The sequence below is a fragment of the Pseudorasbora parva genome, chromosome 18 (assembly GCF_024679245.1).
Source record: "Pseudorasbora parva isolate DD20220531a chromosome 18, ASM2467924v1, whole genome shotgun sequence".
Taxonomy (NCBI): Eukaryota; Metazoa; Chordata; class Actinopteri; order Cypriniformes; family Gobionidae; genus Pseudorasbora; species Pseudorasbora parva.
The window spans coordinates 15,535,374-15,558,730 of NC_090189.1; the positions used below are offsets into that span (position 1 = coordinate 15,535,374).

Below are 23,357 nucleotides of genomic sequence, written 5' to 3' on the forward strand. Positions count from 1 at the left end.
CAAAACTAAATTTTGCACAGCAAGACTTGATTGCACAATCTCACTGCGCTTATCTGAAGTGAAGAAAATATACTGACAACATTTTTTACTTTAGACAAACAGGAAGAAACAGAGCATTGGGTTCGGTGTGCAGCGTAGAAACACTATTTTAAATTTCATTAACAATAATTTTGAAAACAATCTTTGTTTCAAACTGTTAACCTAAATCATCCACACAAGAGGCGTGAAAGGAATTCGGCACGCTGACCAATCATAGAGCTCGGTGAACAGGCGTCTCTGTCATTCAGCCAATCAGAGAGAGCGGTGTATCACAAGGAAGAAGGGCAGTAACGGGTTGTTCTCTCACATTAGTTGTCAGCAGTAACTTGTGAAATAATGCCGTTCATAGATTTAGAAACCAACTTACCTAAAAGCAAATTTCCAGAAGACTTTCTGAAAAGACTATGTTCTACATTGGCTGCAGCTTTGGGGAAACCCGAAGACGTAAGTATTACGGAATTAACTTTGCAAAAAAAAAAAAAAAGACTGTTGTCTCTGGACAAAGGAGATGTTTCTGTTATTAATATAATTTTGACCTTGATCATATCATGACTTCCGCCGCCATGTCTCCAGAGGATGAATCTGGTGGTAAAGACTGACCTGCCGATGATGATCGCGGGGTCCTGCTCCCCGTGCGTGTTGATGTCCGTGTCTGCCATTGGAGTCACTGATACTGCGGAGAAGAATAAGGAACACAGCGCCAAAATCTTCGAGTTCCTGAAAGGAGAGTTTGGGTTGAGCGATGACCGGTAAAACTTTAAATGAATAAAAGCACGGGCTTTATCTGAACACTTTGAGTCTTGACCTTAATGTACTGGCGATCTTTAGTTAACGTTACTCTCTACTAATATCATGTAGCTTAATATTTATATTAAAAAAAACAACAACAATAAACATATACGTTACATAGTTACTGTCATTGTGAAACACAGACGAAAATATTATTGAATGACTAAATTAATGTGCGTGTGTATATTACATTATAATTATAAATTAATAATTTATTTATTTTTTTTGTCCAATAAAATGCTCTCTGAAATAATATTGTCCCTCCCCCTTAATTCAAATCCCATCTGCTATTGACAAGTAAATGTAGCAAATCATGGGGTCCGTATCATTCAGTTCCCTAGGTTGTAAAGCAGTAGCCTACATTGTGTGCAAGTATTCGGGGCACTGGTAAGGGACACTGGCTCACTTCTTTTTTCTTTTCTTTTTTTTTGTTTGCAGTCTAAGCTCACATTGGCTGTGTCTGAAATCGCTAACTCTATTGAGTATGTAGGGCTCATCATTAAACATGTTCGTGTGTCATTCACTTGTCTGAGGTAAAAATGTGCTTCTCCGGAAAAAAGTTAGGTGTGTGTGTGTATGTTTGTTGTAAATATAACTTATTCTGAAGCAATATTCTCACCAGTGTTCAATCAAAATCTGCATATTTGTGATATTTTTACCTTAATGGCATTTCCCCCCTAATCTTATTAAATATAGAATATGCTTCAGGTTTCAAATGACATTCTTTAATTTGATCTATACATTCAATTAAAATAAAACACTATAGGGCTGTTACCAATCAAATTAAATAATTTACACCGAAAAATTACAACTGCATTAAATAATATTATGATGAGATTTATATTTTTGAATAAACAAAAGAAATGTTGAAAAGTATATGAAACTAAACCACCAGTGAACCACAATGAAAATTGTATGTTTATTTGCTTGCCCCCAATTCAGTAGAACACAAATGAAGATTTTTAACTCCAACCGTTGCTTGTATACTGCAAGCCAATGGGTTCTAATTCTAATAACTGGAAGAATAGGATACTTTTTGCCGACTCTTGTATGAGTACTGTGCATTCAGACATACCTCGTTTTGTCACATACAGTTTTTCATCTACTATATAACAATTTTGGATACAGCCATTGGGACACTGATGATGACATCACTGTTTTTTTTTTTTGTTCGGTTTTTTTTTTAATGACCAACAGCATAACTGATATCTTTCTGATTTTTGAACGTTTTATATATATATATATATATATATATATATATATATATATATATATATATATAGTACAATATGATAAATAATTTGCTTGTTACATATACGTGCAACATTTCAGCCATAAATTAGAAATGTTAGCTAGATTGTTCATTATCTGCATAGCAATGTATGTTTATGCTGAAATATAATTAAATAATCATTTGTAGTTTTGTAAACATCTATCACATCATTATGTGTGTTGAATTGGCTCACGTTCTTTCATGCAATGAATTTCATGTTCTTTCACGCAAATGAATTTTTTCAGAATTTCCGCAATGGAAACATTAATGGAAATCACAACTTCTCTACTATATAGTAGGCCAAAAAACAGTATGACTTAAGAAGTATGTCCAAATTCACAGTGCATATAAAAAGTACCCGGATGACCTACTACTTCCGGCGCGATTCTGAAGTTTGCACACGATGAACATCTTACTATCCCGAGGTCATGGGAGAGGATTTATGAATGGCAGTAAATCAACATAACTGACTGTAACGAGTTCGATGAGGTAAGGAAGGAAGAGGACACGGGGGTCGGCAGGACTGTTGATGCTTATTTATTATTCACTCAAACACAAACGTGCACACTTCCTCGTGTGTCTCTTTTCTCATATATCGCTCAGTCTCTGTATCACTTCCGGGTCACGCACTTCCGGCTTCCGGTATACTCAGGGTCTCTGTGCATCAACAGTCCGACTCTCTCTCTCCTCGGTCTCCGGTTCCGCTGGTGTTTTATCCCGTCTCCGCGCTCATTACTAGAACAAGAGACAGGTGTTATTAATCCGCGTCCAACCCACTCACTTACCGCTCGTCCCGTGGCCCTCTCTCCCGCTGCAGACCTCGCTGAACCACGCCCCCCTTGCCACATACCCCCACCGCCCGACTCAGGCCGGGGAGCCGTCCGGCCTGCAGCCCCCCCCCCCCCCATTTCTGGAGAGGAAATCGGCCACAGCCATCTGAGCACCCGGCCTGTGGACCACCTTGAACTTAAACGGCTGAAGAGCCAGATACCAACGGGTGATCCGCGCGTTGGTATCCTTCATGCGGTGGAGCCATTGGAGAGGAGCGTGGTCCGAACAGAGAGTGAACTCCCGCCCCAGGAGGTAGTAGCGGAGGGTGAGAACGGCCCATCTGATGGCCAAACACTCCTTTTCTATGGTGCTGTACTTAGCTTCTCTCTTGGAGAGCTTGCGGCTAATGTACAGCACCGGCCGCTCTCCCCCCTCCACCTCCTGGGCCAGGACTGCGCCCAGCCCCCTGTCCGACGCGTCAGTCTGCAACAAGAAAGGGAGAGAAAAGTCAGGGGAGTGTAACAGCGGCCCGCCACATAGGGCAGCCTTTACTTGGGTAAAAGCCTGTTGACACGGCTCCGTCCACTGGACCGTATCTGGTAGCCCCTTTTTAGTAAGATCAGTCAAAGGGCTGGTGAGGTCCGAATAATTTGGTATAAACCGTCTATAATATCCCGCCAGCCCCAAGAACTGTCTTACCTCCTTTTTGGTCTTGGGCCTCGGACAGGTTGCAATTGCGGCAGTCTTATCAATTTGAGGACGCACCTGTCCATGACCCAAGTGGAAGCCCAGATACCTTACTTCCACCCGCCCAATCGCACACTTCTTCGGATTGGCCGTGAGCCCCGCTCTCCTCAGCGACCTTAGGACCGCCCTCACATGCTGCATATGCCGCTGCCAGTCGTGACTATAAATCACTATGTCATCTAGGTACGCCGCAGCATATGCAGCATGGGGATGCAAAATCCTATCCATGAGTCGCTGGAAGGTTGCGGGTGCCCCGAACAAGCCGAAAGGAAGCGTGACGAATTGGTGTAATCCGAACGGCGTGGTGAAAGCTGTTTTTTTCTTTGGACAATGGAGACAAGGGGATCTGCCAATAGCCCTTTGTTAAGTCCAGTGTCGAATAAAATCGAGCCGAGCCTAACCGATCAAGCAATTCGTCAACCCGTGGCATTGGATACGCGTCGAACTTCGACACAGCGTTCACCTTGCGGTAGTCCACACAGAACCTGACCGAGCCGTCCGTTTTGGGGACCAAAACTATCGGGCTCGCCCAGTCACTGTTGGACTCCTCGATTACTCCCATGTCGAGCATTGCGCCTAATTCGTCCTGAACTACTTTTTTCTTGTGTTCAGGCAAGCGATACGGCCGGCTGCGAACTACCACGCCCGGCTCGGTCTCGATATGGTGCTGAATCAAGTCGGTACGTCCCGGTAGGGGCGAGAACACGTCGGCGAACTCCGCCTGCAATTTCGATAAATCAGCGAGTTGTAACGGTGAGAGGTGATCTCCCCCAGGGGCCAGCGCGACTGATTGCGCTTTAATGCTCGCCTCTGGCCCGAGATCATCCTCTCCCCCGATCACCGTTGCCAACAACACCGATTCCACCTCATTCCATTTTTTCAGCAGATTGAGGTGGTATATTTGACGTGCCCCGTTCCTATCGGATCGTATCACTTCATAATCGAGCTCTCCTATCTGCCGTGCGACCTCAAACGGCCCCTGCCACTTCGACATTAATTTTGAGCTCGAGGTTGGGAGTAGAACGAGCACCTTCTCTCCCGGTGTGAATTTGCGCAGTTTAGTACCCCTGTTATATGACCGGCTCTGGCGGTCCTGGGCTTGCAACAAATTCTCCCTAGATAGCCGCCCCAATGTGTGGAGTTTTGTTCGCAAGTCCATGACGTACTGAATTTCGTTTTTGGCCAACGAAGGCCCCTCCTCCCAAGTTTCTCGTAGGACGTCCAGCACCCCCCGTGGCTGACGCCCGTAGAGAAGCTCGAAGGGGGAAAACCCCGTGGAGGCTTGCGGGACCTCGCGCACAGCAAATAAGAGGGGTTCTAACCACCGATCCCAATTTTTGGCGTCTTCTTGTACGAATTTACGGATCATGGATTTAAGAGTGCGATTAAATCGTTCGACCAAGCCGTCTGTTTGTGGGTGATAGACGCTGGTTCGAATGGATTTAATGCCCAGTAATCCGTACAATTCGCTTAACGTGCGTGACATAAACGCCGTGCCTTGATCAGTGAGGATTTCTTTCGGAATCCCCACCCGGGAGATTAAACGAAACAGTGCGTCCGCAACACTCTTCGCCGAGATGTTGCGGAGAGCCACTGCTTCCGGGTATCGTGTTGCGTAGTCCACGATAACTAGCGCAAAACGATGCCCGCGTGCGGATCGTTCTAATGGCCCGATGAGGTCCATCGCAATTCTCTCGAAGGGGACCTGCATTAATGGTAGAGGGCGCAATGGCGCTTTTGGGGCGGCCAGTGGGTTCACCAACTGACATTCAGGACAAGACGCGCACCACCTGCGCACATTGTCATAAATGCCTGGCCAAAAGAATCGGGTCATTAAACGATTCAGCGTGGCCGCCTGTCCCAGGTGGCCCGCCATCGGGTTCGAATGAGCCGCCTGGAAAAGCATTTCCCGGCGGCTCTTTGGTACTAACAATTGGGTTGTATCCATTTTTGACTGAGCGTCTTGGGTCACTCGATACAACCTATCCTTAATTATGGCAAAATAAGGATACGTGACGGGCAATGCGGGTTGAAGGGGCTGACCGTCGATGGTGCGGACCTGTTGAAACGCATGTTTTAGCGTCTCGTCTTGAGACTGCTCCAGAGGGAAGTCATCGCGGTCCGAGAGAATCAGTCTCTCAACCCCGCTCGGTTCCTCTGAAGCTGTTCCCAAGGGCCCCGTATCAGCCTCGCCAACCTGCACTCGCACCGCCCCGTTCCTAGCCTTGTTTCCCCAAGCGGGTTTCCCCCACCGGAGGTGGGGACTAACCGCCACCTCAACACTATGCTTTTTCCCCCTAAACTGTATCGTGACTGGGACAACCGGATATTCCACCACATCCCCGTGCACACACCGCACCTTAACCACGCGGCTTGTATCCAACGCCCCAGGCTGAATCAGGCTTTGATGGATCGAGGTTTGGTTACATCCTGAATCCACCAAGGCCTGATATGTACCCCCCTTGATACTTACAGGAATTTGGTACTCTCCTGCTTGATCGGGGGTGGTCCGCTGGACGTCCGGGATCCGGATCATTGTTCCGATGTCCATCATCGGACATCGGTCCACAAAATGATCCGGATCACCGCACCGCCAGCAGGCCAGCCCAGGCCTACCCGCCGCCCCGGCGGCGGGGAGTGGGTTGGAGGCTGAGCGCGGATAGGGGGCGGAACCGGATCCATAGTCACTACCCGTCCCCAGCGGCCCCGCCCCCCTGGGCGGGACCCGCGAACTCCCAGACGGTCCAGGGCCCATCCCACCCCGGCCTCTGGGGGAAACGCGAGGAGGGCCTGGAGGGCGGGACCTGGGGAGAGGGACAGGTCGAGAGAGAGAGAGAGAAGGGGGAGAGAGAGAGGGAGAAGTTAGTGGGGGTGCGCCGACCCCCGGGCACGCCACCAGGTGGTCCTCCGCCAAATTGATGGCCGTCTCCAGCGACGTGGGCCGGTGGCACTGGACCCACTCGGCGGTCTTCCTGGGGAGCCGAGTGATGAACTGCTCCAGGCACCACCAGATCGACGACATGGTCCACGTCGCTGCCGCCGGCCAGCAGCCATCTGCGGCACTCGTCCCGGAGCTGTTGGGCCAAGGCGAAGGGTCGACCGGACTCGCCCCACTCCAGGGAGCGGAAACGCTGGCGGTGTTGTTCTGGGGTCCGGCCGACCCGCTGAAGAATAGCCCGCTTCAGATCATCGTAGTCCAGGAGGTTCGCAACCGGTAGATGTTGCGCGGCCGCCTGGGCTTCGCCGGATAGCAGTGGAATGAGGCGCACCGGCCACTGTGCCCGGGGCCACCCGCAGGCCTCCGCGGCTTTTTGGAAGAGGTCCACGAAGGCCTCGGGGTCGTCCTCCGGCCCCATCTTTTGTAGGGGCACGTGCACCGGTGCGCTGGCCCGCCCAGCGGCCTCGGCGCGAACCTCCCGGTCCATCCAGCTCCGGAACTGCTCGCGGTCCTCTTGCTGGCCTTGGACAATGGCCTCGAAGCGGCGCTCCTGCTCGGTCCGAAGGTCCAGCAATGCCTTGTGATGTTCCTGGTGGAGGACCGCGAGGGAGGTGATGATCTCCGCAAATGGCGAGGCGGAGGGCGTTGTCATGGCGGCGGCTCTGTCCTGCTTCCTTCCCGGGTTTCGGCACCAGTGTAACGAGTTCGATGAGGTAAGGAAGGAAGAGGACACGGGGGTCGGCAGGACTGTTGATGCTTATTTATTATTCACTCAAACACAAACGTGCACACTTCCTCGTGTGTCTCTTTTCTCATATATCGCTCAGTCTCTGTATCACTTCCGGGTCACGCACTTCCGGCTTCCGGTATACTCAGGGTCTCTGTGCATCAACAGTCCGACTCTCTCTCTCCTCGGTCTCCGGTTCCGCTGGTGTTTTATCCCGTCTCCGCGCTCATTACTAGAACAAGAGACAGGTGTTATTAATCCGCGTCCAACCCACTCACTTACCGCTCGTCCCGTGGCCCTCTCTCCCGCTGCAGACCTCGCTGAACCACGCCCCCCTTGCCACACTGACATTGACAGGTCACATGATAATGACAGCATGACAAATGTAATGCATATGGATTAAATACTGCACACATTCATGCTATATAGAACATATCTTTTTTAGTAGGTGTGAAGTAATTACTTATTCAAAATAAGTACTTACTGCTGGAGAGTATGCGATTTCGAACACAGCCCAGCCCAAGTGAGCATCGATGCTCCCTGGTTTTCATGGTGAATTGTTGGATTTTTTAGGGAGCAAATGTTTCAGTGCACTGGTAGGGGTTTGCAATTGATCAGTGCCTTGACTACTGAACTAGAGAGCTGATTGAGAATCACCAAAGGCTAATTTTTCGACAGGTATTGCCTCAAAATGGCTACAAGTTTCAACTTGCCTTTCAAAGCAACCTTTGTTCAAACCATACTTTGTGTTATAAAATGTAATGTCCTGAATCTGATTGTCTTTCTCTTTTGTGTTCTGTTTCAGTATTTTAATATTGTTCTACCCTCTGGAGCCGGGACAGATTGGGAAGAAAGGAACAGTGATGAGCTTCTTATAATACATTTCTTCTTTAAAAGTAAATTCTCCATATGTGATTCCTGTTTGGGATTCTGCTAGCTGGACATGCATTGCTGCTGGATTATAAGGAAGTTGTGTTCTTATGGGATTAATAATATTTTGCATTAAAATCTCCAGACTTTCTTAAGAAAGTAACTAATTCATGTGATTAGAAAATAATCAGTTTACTAATGTGTTAAATATAAAATGCATTTAGCATTTTGGTAGCACGTCATGATGGGATGGGTGTCTATTTTTAGTTTTAAGAAGTTGGAAGTTATTAGAATAATGTATTTCATTAGAACTGTTCGTCAAGCAGAGAAAGTGCCACATCAATCAATCTACTGGTTAAATCAGACCATATAAGAATCAAGAATCATCCAATAGTGAGCTTGGAAAATGGAAAGCCATGGAAAATATCCAAAACCAATGTAGTCAGTTTAGAATAAGTTTTGATTTACACATTTATTTTAAGGATATCAGTTTCAAACACATTTTATTTGGCATAGTACAGAGTCAGACTGTTTGTCAAGAACATTGGTTCAAAATTTCAAATGAAGATACGCAAAACTAATTAAAAAAATGGTCTTGAATAAAACATCTGTGTAATTCATTCATTGGGTTTGGTATGATGTGGGTTGCATTTGCTTCCAAGGATAATTTGACCAATTAAGTTTGGACCTCGTGGTTCAAGAAAAAAGGTAAAACAATTCTTCTTTTTTTGTCACAAAAATAAACATGCAGTACTAATAAATTGCAATTGTAAAGTGTATCAATTTTACCTCTAAGCAACTTTTCTAAAGTCAAGAAAGTAGTTTATTAGTATAATGTATTATCTTCTGTAGGGATATCTTAAGAGTAGTTTTACAAAACACTCAAAGCAATATGCATTGATACTTGACTACTCTGAGCTGTCATGGTCAAAAGACCCCAGACTTCCGACAGATGGCGCCAGATACCAGAGATAGAAAAGAAATGAAAAAAGTATCAGTTATTCTTTTCTCATCTCACATTAGACAATTTATTAATTAACTTTAAATGTTACCAGGATTAGGTATTTTGTGTGCTTTGTGATTAAATTCCATTCAACCACTATGACATAATTCCTCAGTTAACAAAGGGTTTAGGAGCAGAGTTCAGCGGGGTGTGGTGTAACTTAGTACAGTGAGTTGGCAATAGGTAGGTTATTGTGCAGCAGTGCAGTCACTTTAATGAAGTTTTGGAGTGGAGTGCTTCAGAGTAGAAGTTAAGTCGTTTAAAAAATGTCTTTGGAAATCTATTTGGATCTGTTTTCGCAGCCATGTCGCTCTGTTTACATCTTTGCCCAAAAAAACAACATCCAGTTTGACCACAAGAAGATTGCGCTGTTTGACGGTATGATATCGTTTTATAAAACTGTGGAATTTGTTTTTTCTTTACTTTGATTTTGCTGCGTTCAACTTATTTATAGACAGAAAAAGCGTGTAAACTATATTGTAAGTTCTTGATTTTATATTGAAATGTATCGTTTCCCCATTTCGTCACATTTCTATTGTGTGGAGAAAGTTGTGGTTTAGAGACTACATGCAGTTCTAGAGGCACGCTAGTGGTTATAGTCGAGCTAATTTGGCAGACAATTATGTAGTTCTTGCATATCTTTGAACATTTGTATTGTAGCCTATTAAATAAATAAACACATTAATATTATAACATGAGTATTTTACCCAAACGTCATTGTCCCTTAGGTTATCAATATGGGGAAGAGTTTGGGAAAATCAACCTGCTAAGAAAATTACCAGCAATCAAAGATGGAGACTTTTGCTTGGCTGAAAGGTATGTGGTCTATGGAATGCAAGTAATTTCTTGCTTTCAATTTATTTTAAGATCTAATAGTGATAAAAGGTTTTAAATCAGTGGCTCTCAACATTTTCGACTTCAAGGACCCCCATTGCCCTATTTATTTTTTCATATATTTTTTTCAATCTATAGGAACTCAAAGTTTCTGTAATTTAAAAGAAGAGCGAATACAATAAAAATTTCAGGAATCCAGAAGTTTTAGGTGCTAAATGGTTTAAGAATTTTTAAATGCATTCTAAAGATAAGAAAACTAGATTTGTCTCTTCATTCATGTAAAATCTTTTAAAGCAGCACTAGGTAACTTTTCAACCTTCATAATATATTTTTTAAGACTCTTGTGATGATAAATCGACTTACAATAGGTTGAATGACACGTCTGTCATAGCCTGATGGGGTCTGTATCGTTTTTAATCGTACTTTTAAACTTCGGGTTTCGGGTAGTAACCCGAGAACAAAAAGAACTACAAAATTCGACTGCTTTACGGCATATACGTCACTTCCACCAACACCCACACTTCCTTAAATTCGGACGTGCGAGCCCAACTTTGTTCGTCGGATAATATAGTCCTGTCCGAAGCAGCAGAGACAAATAAGAAAGAAAAGGTTTTGTTGAAGAGAAAGCAATAAGAGGAAACGAAAAAGTGATGGGATTAAAGGCAGAACGAGGATCAACATGTGACCAGCGTTTGCTCGTCGGCGTGAGTTGAAGGAGGCGTGCCCGACCGATTCTGTCCTGCTTGTTACGGTGAGCTACCACTCAAACATTGAACTGAAGTATCATATAGATTCTGTAAAACGGTAACCAATAGACTACTATAATGACGCTGGCTTGTAAACGTGAGCATCGTGATTATTTGGCGTTTGAAAAAAATAAAACCCATGGCATGAAATTATTCATATGACATGCTGAAACATGCCACTGACTGTAACGTTACCTGGGATGAAGACATTTCACACGCGACGCCAGAAGAACTCCAAACTCCTCTTGCAGTGTTCAGGGGAACTGTTAGTGCTGCACATAGGTGCTGCACCGACCCGCGGCGCCACTTTTATGAAGTTATTTGGCCCGCACCGCACCACTGTATATATTTTTACAACCCGCCGCGCACCCGCGACCATTAAATAGACATACGGGGTCCGTGGGTTATGAGACGACCGACGCATCACTAGTTCAGGGCTATCAGGGTTGTCATGTCAACAAATGCACGCGCGATGGCATCCCCTGTTGTAGGATGACAGATCTTACGACAGTAGTTGAGGACATTATTTTTTCCAAACTGTAGGGGGACCCCGAGAGCAAAAGTAGCCAAGTGCGGCTTTAAGTATAACAGGAACACAGCACTGAAAAGGGGCGGAGCTACATTATGGCCTGATTTCATGGAAGGGCATAGTTCAAATGACACTGTACGCAGTTGAATGGTCCTTCAACCAATCAGACCAACAATCCGGGTGACGTACAACTGCAGGGCGAAATCAAATCGCCGGCCGAACGGGCTGGGTTTACCCACCAGTCTAGTTAAACCCACCAATAGCGCGCCAGGTGGATAAGCCAGTTTGTGATTGGTCCCCACAGATTTGTAACGGAAGCAGGATAGAAATATTTAAAGGTTTCCCCTCAGAATCTTTCTAACTCACCAATATTCACTAGTCATGCCATGGAGGGGTAAGAGAATAAGAATTTGCCCTTTTTTACACCTGTTGTTTGCCTCTTGTGAAACTGTTCATTGAGTAAATTAACTTGTTCATGATCCCTTAGTATTGCCATTATGATGTACCTGGCTGAGAAGTTCCACACTCCGGACCACTGGTACCCAGCTGACTTGCAGAAGCGTGCTAGAGTAAATGAATATCTATCGTGGCAACACACTTCCATACGGATGCATGGATCCAAGATAGTCTGGTTCAATGTGAGTGAAGTGTATTTATTCTCATTCTAAGTTACTGTAGTGAGCAGAACAATGCTTAGTTTGCAGAAAATCCCTGGTTGATGATGACTCCAATTGCTCTATGACTTTGGGATTGAAAAACCTAATCTTTAGAATTGCTACTCTGCTAACTGCCAACTTTTTTGTGTAATTATGTAATTTGTTAATGGAATTCAATTGTTTTCTTGTATTGCTGTATAGCTTTTGATCCCAAAAGCTCTGGGAGTTGAGGTCCCTAAAGAAAAGATTGACAATGCTATAGAGAGTCTTGATCTATCACTGAAATTTTTTGAGGAGAAGTTCCTTCAAGACAGACCGTTCATTGTCGGTGATCAGATCTCAATGGCTGACCTGGTTGCTATTGTCGAAATCATGCAGGTATGCATTCAATTCATTCGATTCATTTAAATTCATGATTCATTCAATTCAATTAAGTCATTCATCAGGATGAAGCAAAATGATAACCTGAGAATTTAGGGGGAATAATATCTGATTCTGACACAATATTTCTGATGGTCTGTTTCAGCCTTTAGGTGCTGGTATGGATGTGTTTGAGAACAGACCAAAGCTCAAGGCGTGGAAGGACAGAGTCAGGGAAGAAATTGGGGCTGAGTTGTTTGATGAGGCCCACCAGAGAATCTTCTCTATCAAGGAGACCGTAAACCCCACTGATTTCAAAAACATGGAGCACTTAAAACCCAAAATTTTGAAACATTTCCTCTCATAAACAAATTGGTAGGCATTGTTGGTTAAAACACAGAGTTATTCATGAAAATGTATCATTATACAAAACATATGCTTACTTTATAATGTTATCAATAATTCTTAATGATCAGTAATTCTGAATATTTATCAGTATTTATCAATAAGCTACTTATACGTTCCATTTTGTTTAACCACTGAAAATGAAATCAGTTAGCTTTTTTTGTATATAATAAAAAAAATTATATAAGCAATTGTCATTTTTCAGTAAATGAATGTGATGATCTCTGTGCAGACTTTACCTCATAAAAAGAAGTAAACTGTGAAATAGCATGTTTCCAGCTGTGTTCCAGAAAATCACTCGACACCCACGGGAAAGAGCTGGGAGGAATGTTTCCTCCCTGTGTGTGTTATGGAATGTAATTTGATATTATGTGGTTTCCTGCAGGATACTTTTTGTTGATTTCTTGTGGAGAAAAAAGGGAACATTTCTTTAGCCTTTTTCCCTATAAATATTCCCAATATTGTCAATAAATGTATCTCTCGTCACCTGACTGCTGTGTTTACCTTCATCTCTACAAAAGTAAAAACATTTTAAAAATATTATTTCTCTCTCTCTCTCTCTCTCTCTCTCTCTCTCTCTCTCTCTCTCTCTCTCTCTCTCTCTCTCTCTCTCTCTCTCTCTCTCTCTCTCTCTCTCTCTCTCTCTCACACACACACACACACACACACACACACTTTCTGGTCACCGTTCACCTTCATTGTGCAGAAAACAGCAGAGTCATCAAACAAACCATGTTTAAATAAGGGAACCGCGTAGTGACAAAACTCCCTTTTTTCCAACGCCAACTATCCTTTAAAACGCTCATTGAGTAGATAGGGCATGATTGTATCTTCCCTCTCAAGTCAGAAAGTGAAACAATAATTTTGCGGAAAGCCTGTACGTTTGTAGTAGCCTACGTTTGGGCCGGACTGGCGTCGTGGAAAGTTAATAACATACTGAACTTGTGATTGAGTTCAACTGCAGAGTGGAAGACATTTTTTAACTATTTAATTTAAGCGATCATAATGACCGGCAAGGGTTGCTGTAATTCAGTAGGTGAGTGTTTTTTCGACTACTACACGTCAAAAATATTGGTGATAAGGAGCAAGAAAGTGGGAACGCTGAATCGGTTTACTCAAGCTTTAGTCATAGCCTACGTCATCGGGTAAGCACAAAAAAAAAACACATTTACATTCCATTCTTTAAAATGAAATTATATTCTTTAAAAAAAACGCCCTTATTTGGGTACAGGTATGTGTGTGTTCTCAAGAAAGGCTACCAGGACACAGACACCGTCCTCAGCTCTGTCACGACCAAAGTGAAAGGCGTTGCTCTAACAAACACCACTGAGTTGGGCGAACGGATTTGGGATGTGGCAGACTACATCATCCCACCTCAGGTAGCTAGTCCGTCGATTTGACAAAGAGGAGGTACAGGCTAGACAATTTACACTAACCCCTCACCATTAGTGCCAACACCTTCATGGGGTAAGAAGGATTATTTGGGGCTTGTAAGCTCTTACACAGTTTTGTGTTCACTGTTTACTCCAAGGGCTGTGTGCAATATTTAGCATAACGTTATATATTTGTCATTGTGGTGTATTTGAACATGTCTCTTTGGTGACAACAGTGGTTTTCAACCTTTAGAGACCAAATTGTCTCAATCTGAAATTGCATACTTCCCTACTACACAGTAGGTGAAAAACTGTGACAAAATAAGTATGTCTTAATTCACAATATTCATAAAAGAGTAGGAAAAAATTACCTACTTCTAGCAAGATTTTAAAGTGTGCATACACTGGACACTTTACTATCCAAAGGCCATGGGAGAGGATTTATGAATGGCAGTAAAGAAAGTAACACATGTAGGTCACATGATAATTACAATATGGCAAATGTAGTATATCCAGACCAGATAACATTCATACTTACACTTGTACCTAAAGAAGTACCTACACGAGAGTATGCAATTTCGGACACAGCCTTAGTCAGCATTCCAATGCCCTTAAGATTTCTTTCTCTTATGTTTTCATGCTTGTTTGACAAAATTATACTAGCACTGTCAATGAATTTAAATAATTAAAAATGATTAATTTATAGTCATTTCACTTTTTTTTCATTTCACTCAGGTTTTGTTTTCTGAAGGCAGACACTTGTGCAAAACCTGAGCTCAATACTCACACACTACTCAACTAGCATTTAATTTTCCAAAACAAGCAAGAAAACAAACCCCCAACTCTCCTTATACACAATGATTTGCCAACGGTTGTATGCTACAGTAAATAATGTCAAGTGAGAGCTCAGTGGTGCTGATTTTTTTCCATAGGATTAACATTTGAAATACTAAATTATTTAAATATTATTAATTTGAAATAGTACTAGAAAAACCCTGTGGCCCCTTTTCAAACAACCAACATACTATTTGCTAATAGCAGTGATTTAGCAGTTTACACTTTAAAGGAAATGTTTATACCTCTGGGCATTCAGATGAGGAAGTAAAGATATTTTCGATATTATGAAAACACACTTTTGAATGTTTCAGGAGGATGGCTCTTTCTTTGTGCTGACCAACATGATTATCACCACTAACCAAACACAGTCCAAATGTGCAGAGGTGAGTCATTATAGGAGGTATGGGGTTCTTTTGTCAATTAAAGGTGCAGTATGTAAGATTCTAGTGGAAGAAAACCACGAAAACATAGTTATATATTTTGTAGTACTGTCAAATATAAGCGTGCTAATAATGCATGCAATAAAAACATTTCTGTTTAATGCGTTAAAAAAATATTTGACGCAGCATCTGTTTTTGCACTAACGTTCTAGCATTACAGATCATGCTCTTATTAATGCTAATAAAGAGAACCAGCTGTCTGTGAATGTCCTGGGTGTGTCTCAATAACTTCCAAGGCCATGAATCAGTAGGCTATATTGTGTAAATGAATGTGGCTGACTCCCTGATTAGTGCTCTGACTACTTAACTAGGGAGCTGATTAAGATGCACCCCTTAATATAAGAATATCCTGGAAGTTTCAGAGCGGAAGTTTCAGAGCTTGTAGTCAAAGAAAAGCTTTCATAGACACCAGGCCCAGGAAACGATGCGCTTTATCCCTACGTCATAGCGTGACGAAACACCGCCTCTACAGAATAATAAGCACGTGTAATTCAGTAGCCCCGCCCACAGACTCATCGGATCACACTAGCCAGCAGCAATAAACATGCTGAAGAAGATATCAATATATTGTGGAAGAACACAGTCGCTGCATAAGCTTCCTTATACTTCATTTATTTTTAAAGCTACACTGTGTGATATTTTCCCCCATCTAGTGGTGAAAAGGTATATGACCATCCAGTGAATAATAGTTTCTGTTCCTCTTAATTTTGATTTCGTTTTAACTCCTACGGTGGCCGATTTAGTCCAAGATTAACATGGCAGTCCCTCTCTTCACATTCGACACGATGCCATCGAGTGTTAAAACGGGAAAGGCGAGCTTGAATTTACGGGTATGTCCCTTTTTGGCTAATGTACTTTCAAGATGGAGGGACAACATGGCGACCGGCATTCGAGCCCCTCACCCGTATGTATTTTCAATGACATATTATAAACTTACGAAAATACTTTATTACTTGAAAGAAGTAAATATACATTAATGCGCACATATATTTTGGAAAGAACTACGTGTTTTTAGCAAAAAATAAACTAAAAAAGTTACACAGTGTAGCTTTAATGAAGTTCCAGCTCACATGGGTAAGAACGTTTGTGTGTTCGCTTCATTTCACTGCGGAATCGTTTGTCTCAATTGCTGGATTTGCAGACACAATGTTGTGCCTTCTATGTTGAGTCCATCAGGAATGGTGCAACAAACTTATGTGAGTAAAATGTATTTTTTATATGTAATAGTAGTCTCGGGGCTATGTGTTTTCCAGACAGGTTATAGTGAAATAATATTCCTTTCTTGATCTGGGCGTGTGCGCACTGTGTGTGTGCATGTGCGTGTGCGTGTGCGTGTGGTTCATGCTTATATCCATCGATCGTGCGGGTCATGTAATACAGAAATAATATTCCAATCAGTCGCTGGTGGATGAGAAATAAATCATTGTGTTTGTTAGAAAAGACGTTTACGAGTAGCCTGACAGGCCAGACCCACATCAAGATGTTTGGTCTGGAAACTCACCATTGACAGGGCTCAATCCGAGGGGCGGGATAAACGGTTGTCTTTCAAACTCCCTCTGCTCGGCGTGCACGCAATTGGATAGCGCTACAACCAACCAGAGCAACGAAGGTGAAGAAGAGCTAGTTGAAAGATTAAACTTTCGCTGTATCCCGTCTGCAAAACTCCGAACAAATCCTCCCTTTTTAAGAATGACTTCAGTGCCGTTCTTTGTTCTTTTCTCAGAGAAAAGCTTAACTCCAAGTCTTCCAGAATCGCGGTCAAAGCTGATTCGAAAGTACGCCGTTCTCCAGTTTCTGTGTTTACTAAAAGCATGTAAGCGCAACTCTGCCGTCATTATGTTAAGCCCCGCCCACCGACTCTATACAAGATTTGATTGGCCCAACCAGAGTTTGGAGTTTACAGCTCAAAAGTGTATTGAGAGTTGCTAGACACTTGTGGGCAGATTATATTTGCTGCCGCTAGGGTGCGTCTAGATTTCTAGGCTAGTTTACGAGCCCTGTGATTGAGAGAATCATTCCGGTTGCCGCTTTCAAAACAATTCCTCTCTCATTGTGAACTGAACTGAAAGAGGAGCTGAATTTTATTAAATATGCAAATCTTCTCCAATCCTAGCCGTGGGCGTTTTCTTCCAAGTTTCCATTGTGGCACGCCCATCAAAACCCAGCATTCAGATAACAGCCTCAAAACCAGTGTAGAAAACAGCCTAATACTTATTAGTTATGATGTTTTTGAATGTTAAAACCACACAAACGTCATCAGTTGACCTCAGACAACAGTATAAAAAAAATAAAAAATCTAGGTCATGACACCTTTAAATTGGTTAAATAACATCTTAAATAAAATTAGCGGTGCATGAAAGTGTGTCAGATACGCATCATGTTTGTCAGCGGCACACTGATGATGTCTGTCATTAATGTTAATCAAAGAACAACGACAATAGAGAAAAATTGTAGCTTTAATATGTATTGATCTATTTTTAATTTTGTTATTTATGTAGTGCGGTCTGTTTGATAACTGTATTCAATTTCTGTACATTTCCTAGCTGTTAGACAGGTATGAAGGCCACAGGTAAATGACATGTATTATACTGGATTTTACACTGGATTGTATAAAGCTTGATTTAAGTTCACTTAAATTAAATGTTGTTTTTTAAATCCTAATAAATTTTGAAATTGCAATGGCTTTCAATTATATTGTAATGTTGAATGTCTATCATTATTGTTTAAAACATTCCACATCAGTAGCTGTATTAGTTCAGTCAGTGATACTGGCCTTTATTCATAAAAAGATGCATTACAAAAAAAATATTTAAAATATACTGCATTTAAGTTGTCTTTCATTTGTAACTCTCTTTTTAATTGCGATTAATTACAAAATGAATTAATTAGTTAAAAAAATTATCACTTGACAGCTGAAAAAAAGCAGTTACACTTATCAGGGTTGTTGTTGTTGTTGTTGTTGTTTTACCTTTTAATGGTAATGATCCCTAAAAAATCCCCATGTGAGATAAAATATATATTTGGCTTACAATTTAATATAATTATAACAGCCTTTAATATAATATAAAAACTAATTGAAGTATTTAAACTGATATAATATAATGCTTCAATTTGTAAAAACAAAAACAAAATCACCTATAGTAATTATATTGATCTAATAGCTAATTAAGTATGTTGAAGGGAACATGTGAACTCTTTTATAGCTATCTAACCATCGCTGAAACCCAAACCACACACATCTATTTAAACTGGCGTGTGTTACTGAGGTCTTTAGAGTTTGCACGCTACACTTTTGGTGGATGTACTGTCTATTTTGTTACCGTGCTGTGCCCATTATTATTATGCCCAATAATACTTTTTTATACTATTGAGGTCAACTAATGCCATTTGTGTGTTTTTTACATTCAAAAACATTATAATGAATAAGTAATAATCTACCCTGGTTTTGAGGCTGTGTCGCACTGAAGACTTGGAAGTATGGTTAGGATTGGATAAAAAATGCATATTAAATGACATGGGCGTCGATAGGCCCTTTTTAGGGGCGAGAGAAATGTAAGCAGTTGAAATAAACATGTATATTTGACAGCTGCTGCTTTAAGTTAGAAATGTTAAACAATAGACAAAAATATTAAGGAAAATGAATAATCATTTGTCTAATTTCGTCATTTTGAGTTAAAAATATGCCTGTGATTCATAAGGTACCCTAGGCCTAATTAACAAACAAGAAATATTAACAAAGCCATTTTCATCAGATTAGGCATATTGAAAATGAATGCACTCTAAAAAATGCTGGGTTAAAAACAACCCAAGTTGGGTTGAAAATGCACCAACCCAACAATTGGGTTGTTTTAACCCAACGGTTGAGTTGTTTTAACCCAATGGTTGAGTTGTTTTAACCCAGTGTTTGGGTTAAATGTTGCTTAAGACAACCCAATTGCTGGGTAAGAACAACTCAACCATTGGGTTAAAACAACCCAATTGTTGGGTTGGTGCATTTTCAACCCAACTTGGGTTGTTTTTAACCCAGCATTTTTTAGAGTGTGTGTATATATTGTAAATTAATATTATTCCATTTGTAACCTACAGTAAATTAAAAAAAATCTGTTTTTTTTTTCAGTATTGGGCATATTAGTAATGAATGTGGTTATATAGTGAATTAATTTAAAACAGTAAATTAACATGTCTAAGAAAATTATTCATAAATATCAGTATGTTAATATGTAAACCATATTTTTACTTTCTTTACTGACGAAAATGCAAAAACTAGTCTTTATGAGTCAAAGCTCAGCGTTATGAGGGGAAGAGACAGGGCAAGATAAAAACAGAAAAAGAGAGATGTGGAGATAAGAGACAAATAATCTACTGCTCAGTGACATGGTTTTCAAGCTATTGTTATCACATTTTTTGGCCTTCAGAACATCTTAAAATGGACATATGTAGATCATAGAATTCAAATTTTCTTAGGGGACTATGCCCCTGAACCCCCCTAAAATTTGGGATTTTGGTGATTATAAACCTACCTACATTATTGGGTACGATTAATGCATGTAGGCTACAATATGGCCATGCAATAAGGTATTAGTAGCTTTATACATAATAATTAACAGCCAATATCCTATGGGCATGCAGTTAGTAAGCTACAAATTGTGCTAGTTAATAGCGCAATTTGGACCCCAAACAAAAAAAAACCCTCAATGGGGGCTAAGCCCCCCTAAAATGAAAATCCTAAAAACGCCCCTGTTAAATGAGCTTCAGCTCCCCGGTCAGTTCACATGAGGGATTGTTTTGAAAGCAGCAACCGGAATGGTTCTCTGGATCACAGGGCTCGTAAACGTCAGTGTTTGCCACATGATGGTCAAGATGAGGCACATTCTGAAATCGATCATTTTCTAGGCCTGCTGTCTATAAAAGCTTTTTTTTAATTAGGATATTTTAAACTTAGGATATTCTTATGTTACCATGACCTTTTATATATCAAAAGCCAGAGGGAAAGATGATTTCTCAATTCATCACCGCTTTAAACTACAACCAAATTAATTTCTCCCCTCATTTCGCGTCTGGGTGGCAATTTATTCTATCTGCGCGGCCACACGTGCGCGGCTTAGAGGGAACAGATACCCGTGTTTCCCTCGATTTTCGGTTTTATTTTTTAGAAACCATAGACACATTAAAGACGCATTAATATATTATGTGTTTTATTTGGCAGGTGAGCAACTGTTTGGATGCACTCATCAGAAAACTGATCACTGTTATATAGCACAACACAGTTGTAGCACAGAGTAGCATTATACCATAACTTTCAACACACTCAAATGTATGAAACAGTGCTGTGTTACATCAAAAACGCATGAGCAGAAGAACAGTAGGGGTTCATAAAAGCTCTGTAAAATCCAAGTATTATCAAACTATCAAACTCGAAAAATTTAATTTTAAGAAAAAAAAGTTTAAAAAAAATGTAAAGCAAACCTTACTGGCTGAAATCAATTACTATTATTTTTTGTAAATGTAAAATTTTATATTTTATACACATTTTATATTGCTTTTTTACATTAAAATAAGTGTATTTTCTTTATTAAATTTGTGTAATTTAGAATCCAGATCTAGCTTCCATATGCACCTCTCACAGGGACTGCAAGAGAGGCTTCAATGATGCTCGTGGGGATGGTATGGCTCTGTATTTACTATAAATGCATTATGACACTAACTGTGACATGTCATCTTTGCAATCCCAACTGTTTAGATGACAGGAAGCAAATAATTTTATATACATAAAGGAATGCATTTAATTTTTTCAGGTGTACGGACCGGCAGATGTGTCAATTACAATGACACTGTGAAGACTTGCGAGGTGCTGTCCTGGTGTCCTTTAGAGAAGATTGTTGATCCCCCAAAGTAAAGACTTACACATTATATTTTTATATATATGTTATTTATATATATGTTTTTTTATTAATTTTTTATACGTCTCTTATGTTCACCAAGGCTTCATTTATTTCATCAAAAATACAGTAAAAACAGTGAAATAGTATTTAAATGTAAATGTTTTCTAATGAAATATATTTTAGAATGTAATTTATTCCTGTGATGGCAAAGCTGAATTTTCAGCATCCTTACTCCCGTCTTTAGAGTCACATGGTCCTTCAGAAATCATTCAAATATGCTGATATGCTGCTCAAGAAACATTTCCTCTTATTGTCAATGTTGAAAAAAGAGGAAACAATTTAAAAAAATACCATTTAAAAGTAAGATAATTGATAATAAATGTGCACAAAATCAGCATATTAGAATGATTTGTGAAGGATCATGTGACTGAAGACTGGAGTAGTGATGCTGAAAATTAAACTTTTCCATCAAAGGAATAAATTACAGTATATATGCATGACTAACATTGGTAAAATTGTGTTTTATTTTCCTTCTTGACGTCTCAGTCCACCCCTTCTGGCGGATGCTGAAAACTTCACTGTGCTCGTTAAGAATAGTATTCGCTTTCCCAAATTTAACTTCAACAGGTAAGCTTTTTTAAGGCATTATATTTTTCTAGTTATCTGCCAATTTATTAACTGAATAAAATGTGCTCCTTATGTCTTTACAGAAGGAATATCCTACCAAATATTAATAGCTCCTACTTGACAAAGTGTGTGTTCAGCCGTAAAACAGACCCTGACTGCCCTATCTTCAGACTCAAAGACATTGTCGGAGAAGCTGATGAGGATTTTCAGACCATGGCAGTCCATGTCAGACACTTAATTTATGTTTATCCATTGCTGTTTCAAGAATAAAATGGACATAATACTATGTTAGAAAATGTTTTTAATGTCACACTTGATGTCCTTTTTTCCTTCTGCGTAGGGAGGAGTGATGGGAGTGCAGATCCGGTGGGACTGTAACCTTGACATGCCACAGAGCTGGTGTGTTCCTCGCTACACTTTCCGCAGACTAGACAACAAAGACCCAGAAAATAATGTAGCACCAGGTTACAACTTCAGGTAAGAGTTGTTTGCAGTTAGTAAAAGTTGTTCCTTTGAAGAAGCAAGGTTGCATTTAAAGAGTGTGGTTTGGCAAATCGTTACAGATTTGCTAAATATTACAAGAACAGTGACGGTGCAGAGACCAGGACTCTTATCAAGGGATATGGTATTCGCTTTGATGTCATGGTATTTGGCCAGGTGAGACATTTTGACCTTTTGAATACTATACACTCGCATTATGCAGATTGGCATTAAAATGTAGCTGTTTAACAACACATACTAACTTCTTTTGTTTATACAGGCTGGAAAATTCAATGTTGTACCAACACTTCTGAATATAGGTGCAGGTCTGGCCCTTCTAGGCCTGGTATGTATGTCTGTTACTTACTGGATTACAATAATTAGAGTTATATTAATCAAATATTCTGTGGTTCATTTCAGGTGAACGTTATCTGTGATTGGATCGTCCTGACATTAATGACAAGAAAGCAACATTACAAAGAGCAGAAGTATACGTATGTTGATGACTTTGGACTTGTGAGTATTTGACCTGCACTTACTATGCTAGTAACTCTATTTGGTATTTTAACATCATCATTCATTTTAAATAACTGCTTATTGAAAGAAAGTGTCTCAGAAGAAACTAACATGAGCAATTTCTTTCAATTAGTTGTCCAATGAAGAAACATAGAAGATCTTCAGACTACTGATTCCACACTAATTCTGTCACTGTGCCAGTTTCATCATGAAGTGAACGATGAACAAAGCTTTAATAAGGCCCGTTTGTTTGGGTTCTAAATGCAGCTACGAATGGATAATCAGGGAAATAAAAAATAAATAAAAATAAATAAATTAGAAATACAAATCAGCAGTGTGATTTACTTTACATAGTTTTGGGGTGATGTGGATTCTGTTTGCTTCTAAATGGACATATATTTTTTTAAAGAAATATAATTAATATTAAATAAATCTATTAAAAAAAATCCAATAGAAATAGTTTAGAGGCACTATGAGGAACGTAGATTAAATCTTATGAGGAACGTAGAGCTCTG

At 40.7% G+C, this 23,357-nt stretch overlaps 3 protein-coding genes across 4 annotated transcripts; all 3 read left to right on the plus strand.

Annotated features, from left to right (window-relative positions):
• Positions 1-300: 300 nt before the first annotated feature.
• Positions 301-8,759, plus strand: ddt (D-dopachrome tautomerase). The gene is made up of 3 exons (XM_067424512.1): positions 301-483; positions 613-788; positions 8,090-8,759. The coding sequence occupies exons 1-3, from the start codon at positions 376-378 to the stop codon at positions 8,160-8,162; spliced, it is 357 nt and encodes a 118-aa protein (XP_067280613.1). The 5' UTR covers positions 301-375; the 3' UTR covers positions 8,163-8,759.
• A 152-nt stretch (positions 8,760-8,911) lies between these two features.
• Positions 8,912-13,178, plus strand: gstt1b (glutathione S-transferase theta 1b). 2 transcript variants are annotated; one of them, XM_067424510.1, is made up of 6 exons: positions 8,912-9,535; positions 9,886-9,973; positions 11,754-11,904; positions 12,124-12,300; positions 12,449-12,657; positions 12,920-13,178. In XM_067424510.1, exons 1-5 carry the CDS (start codon positions 9,424-9,426, stop codon positions 12,647-12,649), a joined length of 729 nt encoding a protein of 242 aa, XP_067280611.1. In that variant the 5' UTR covers positions 8,912-9,423; the 3' UTR covers positions 12,650-12,657; positions 12,920-13,178. The 2 variants fall into 2 exon arrangements, with proteins under 2 accessions (XP_067280611.1, XP_067280610.1); XM_067424509.1 differs by having other exon boundaries at positions 12,449-13,178.
• Positions 13,179-13,405: 227 nt separating this feature from the next.
• Positions 13,406-23,204, plus strand: p2rx4a (purinergic receptor P2X, ligand-gated ion channel, 4a). The gene is made up of 12 exons (XM_067424718.1): positions 13,406-13,832; positions 13,919-14,066; positions 15,209-15,280; positions 20,929-21,001; positions 21,133-21,229; positions 21,766-21,846; positions 21,930-22,071; positions 22,187-22,323; positions 22,410-22,503; positions 22,607-22,672; positions 22,747-22,842; positions 22,976-23,204. Exons 1-12 carry the CDS (start codon positions 13,693-13,695, stop codon positions 22,994-22,996), a joined length of 1,167 nt encoding a protein of 388 aa, XP_067280819.1. The 5' UTR covers positions 13,406-13,692; the 3' UTR covers positions 22,997-23,204.
• The last annotated feature ends 153 nt before the right edge of the window (positions 23,205-23,357 follow it).

What these genes read in the sequence shown, in the direction of transcription:
- ddt (XM_067424512.1), top strand. Translation starts at nt 376, where the DNA reads ATGCCGTTCATAGATTTAGAAACCAACTTACCTAAAAGCAAATTTCCA. An exon ending in CTTTGGGGAAACCCGAAGAC is followed by an intron (nt 484 to 612) that starts GTAAGTATTACG and finishes CCATGTCTCCAG; the next exon opens with AGGATGAATCTGGTGGTAAA. An exon ending in TTTGGGTTGAGCGATGACCG is followed by an intron (nt 789 to 8,089) that starts GTAAAACTTTAA and finishes GTTCTGTTTCAG; the next exon opens with TATTTTAATATTGTTCTACC.
- gstt1b (XM_067424509.1), top strand. Translation starts at nt 9,424, where the DNA reads ATGTCTTTGGAAATCTATTTGGATCTGTTTTCGCAGCCATGTCGCTCT. An exon ending in GAAGATTGCGCTGTTTGACG is followed by an intron (nt 9,536 to 9,885) that starts GTATGATATCGT and finishes ATTGTCCCTTAG; the next exon opens with GTTATCAATATGGGGAAGAG. An exon ending in GACTTTTGCTTGGCTGAAAG is followed by an intron (nt 9,974 to 11,753) that starts GTATGTGGTCTA and finishes ATGATCCCTTAG; the next exon opens with TATTGCCATTATGATGTACC.
- p2rx4a (XM_067424718.1), top strand. Translation starts at nt 13,693, where the DNA reads ATGACCGGCAAGGGTTGCTGTAATTCAGTAGGTGAGTGTTTTTTCGAC. An exon ending in ACTACATCATCCCACCTCAG is followed by an intron (nt 14,067 to 15,208) that starts GTAGCTAGTCCG and finishes TGAATGTTTCAG; the next exon opens with GAGGATGGCTCTTTCTTTGT. An exon ending in CAATGATGCTCGTGGGGATG is followed by an intron (nt 21,002 to 21,132) that starts GTATGGCTCTGT and finishes TAATTTTTTCAG; the next exon opens with GTGTACGGACCGGCAGATGT.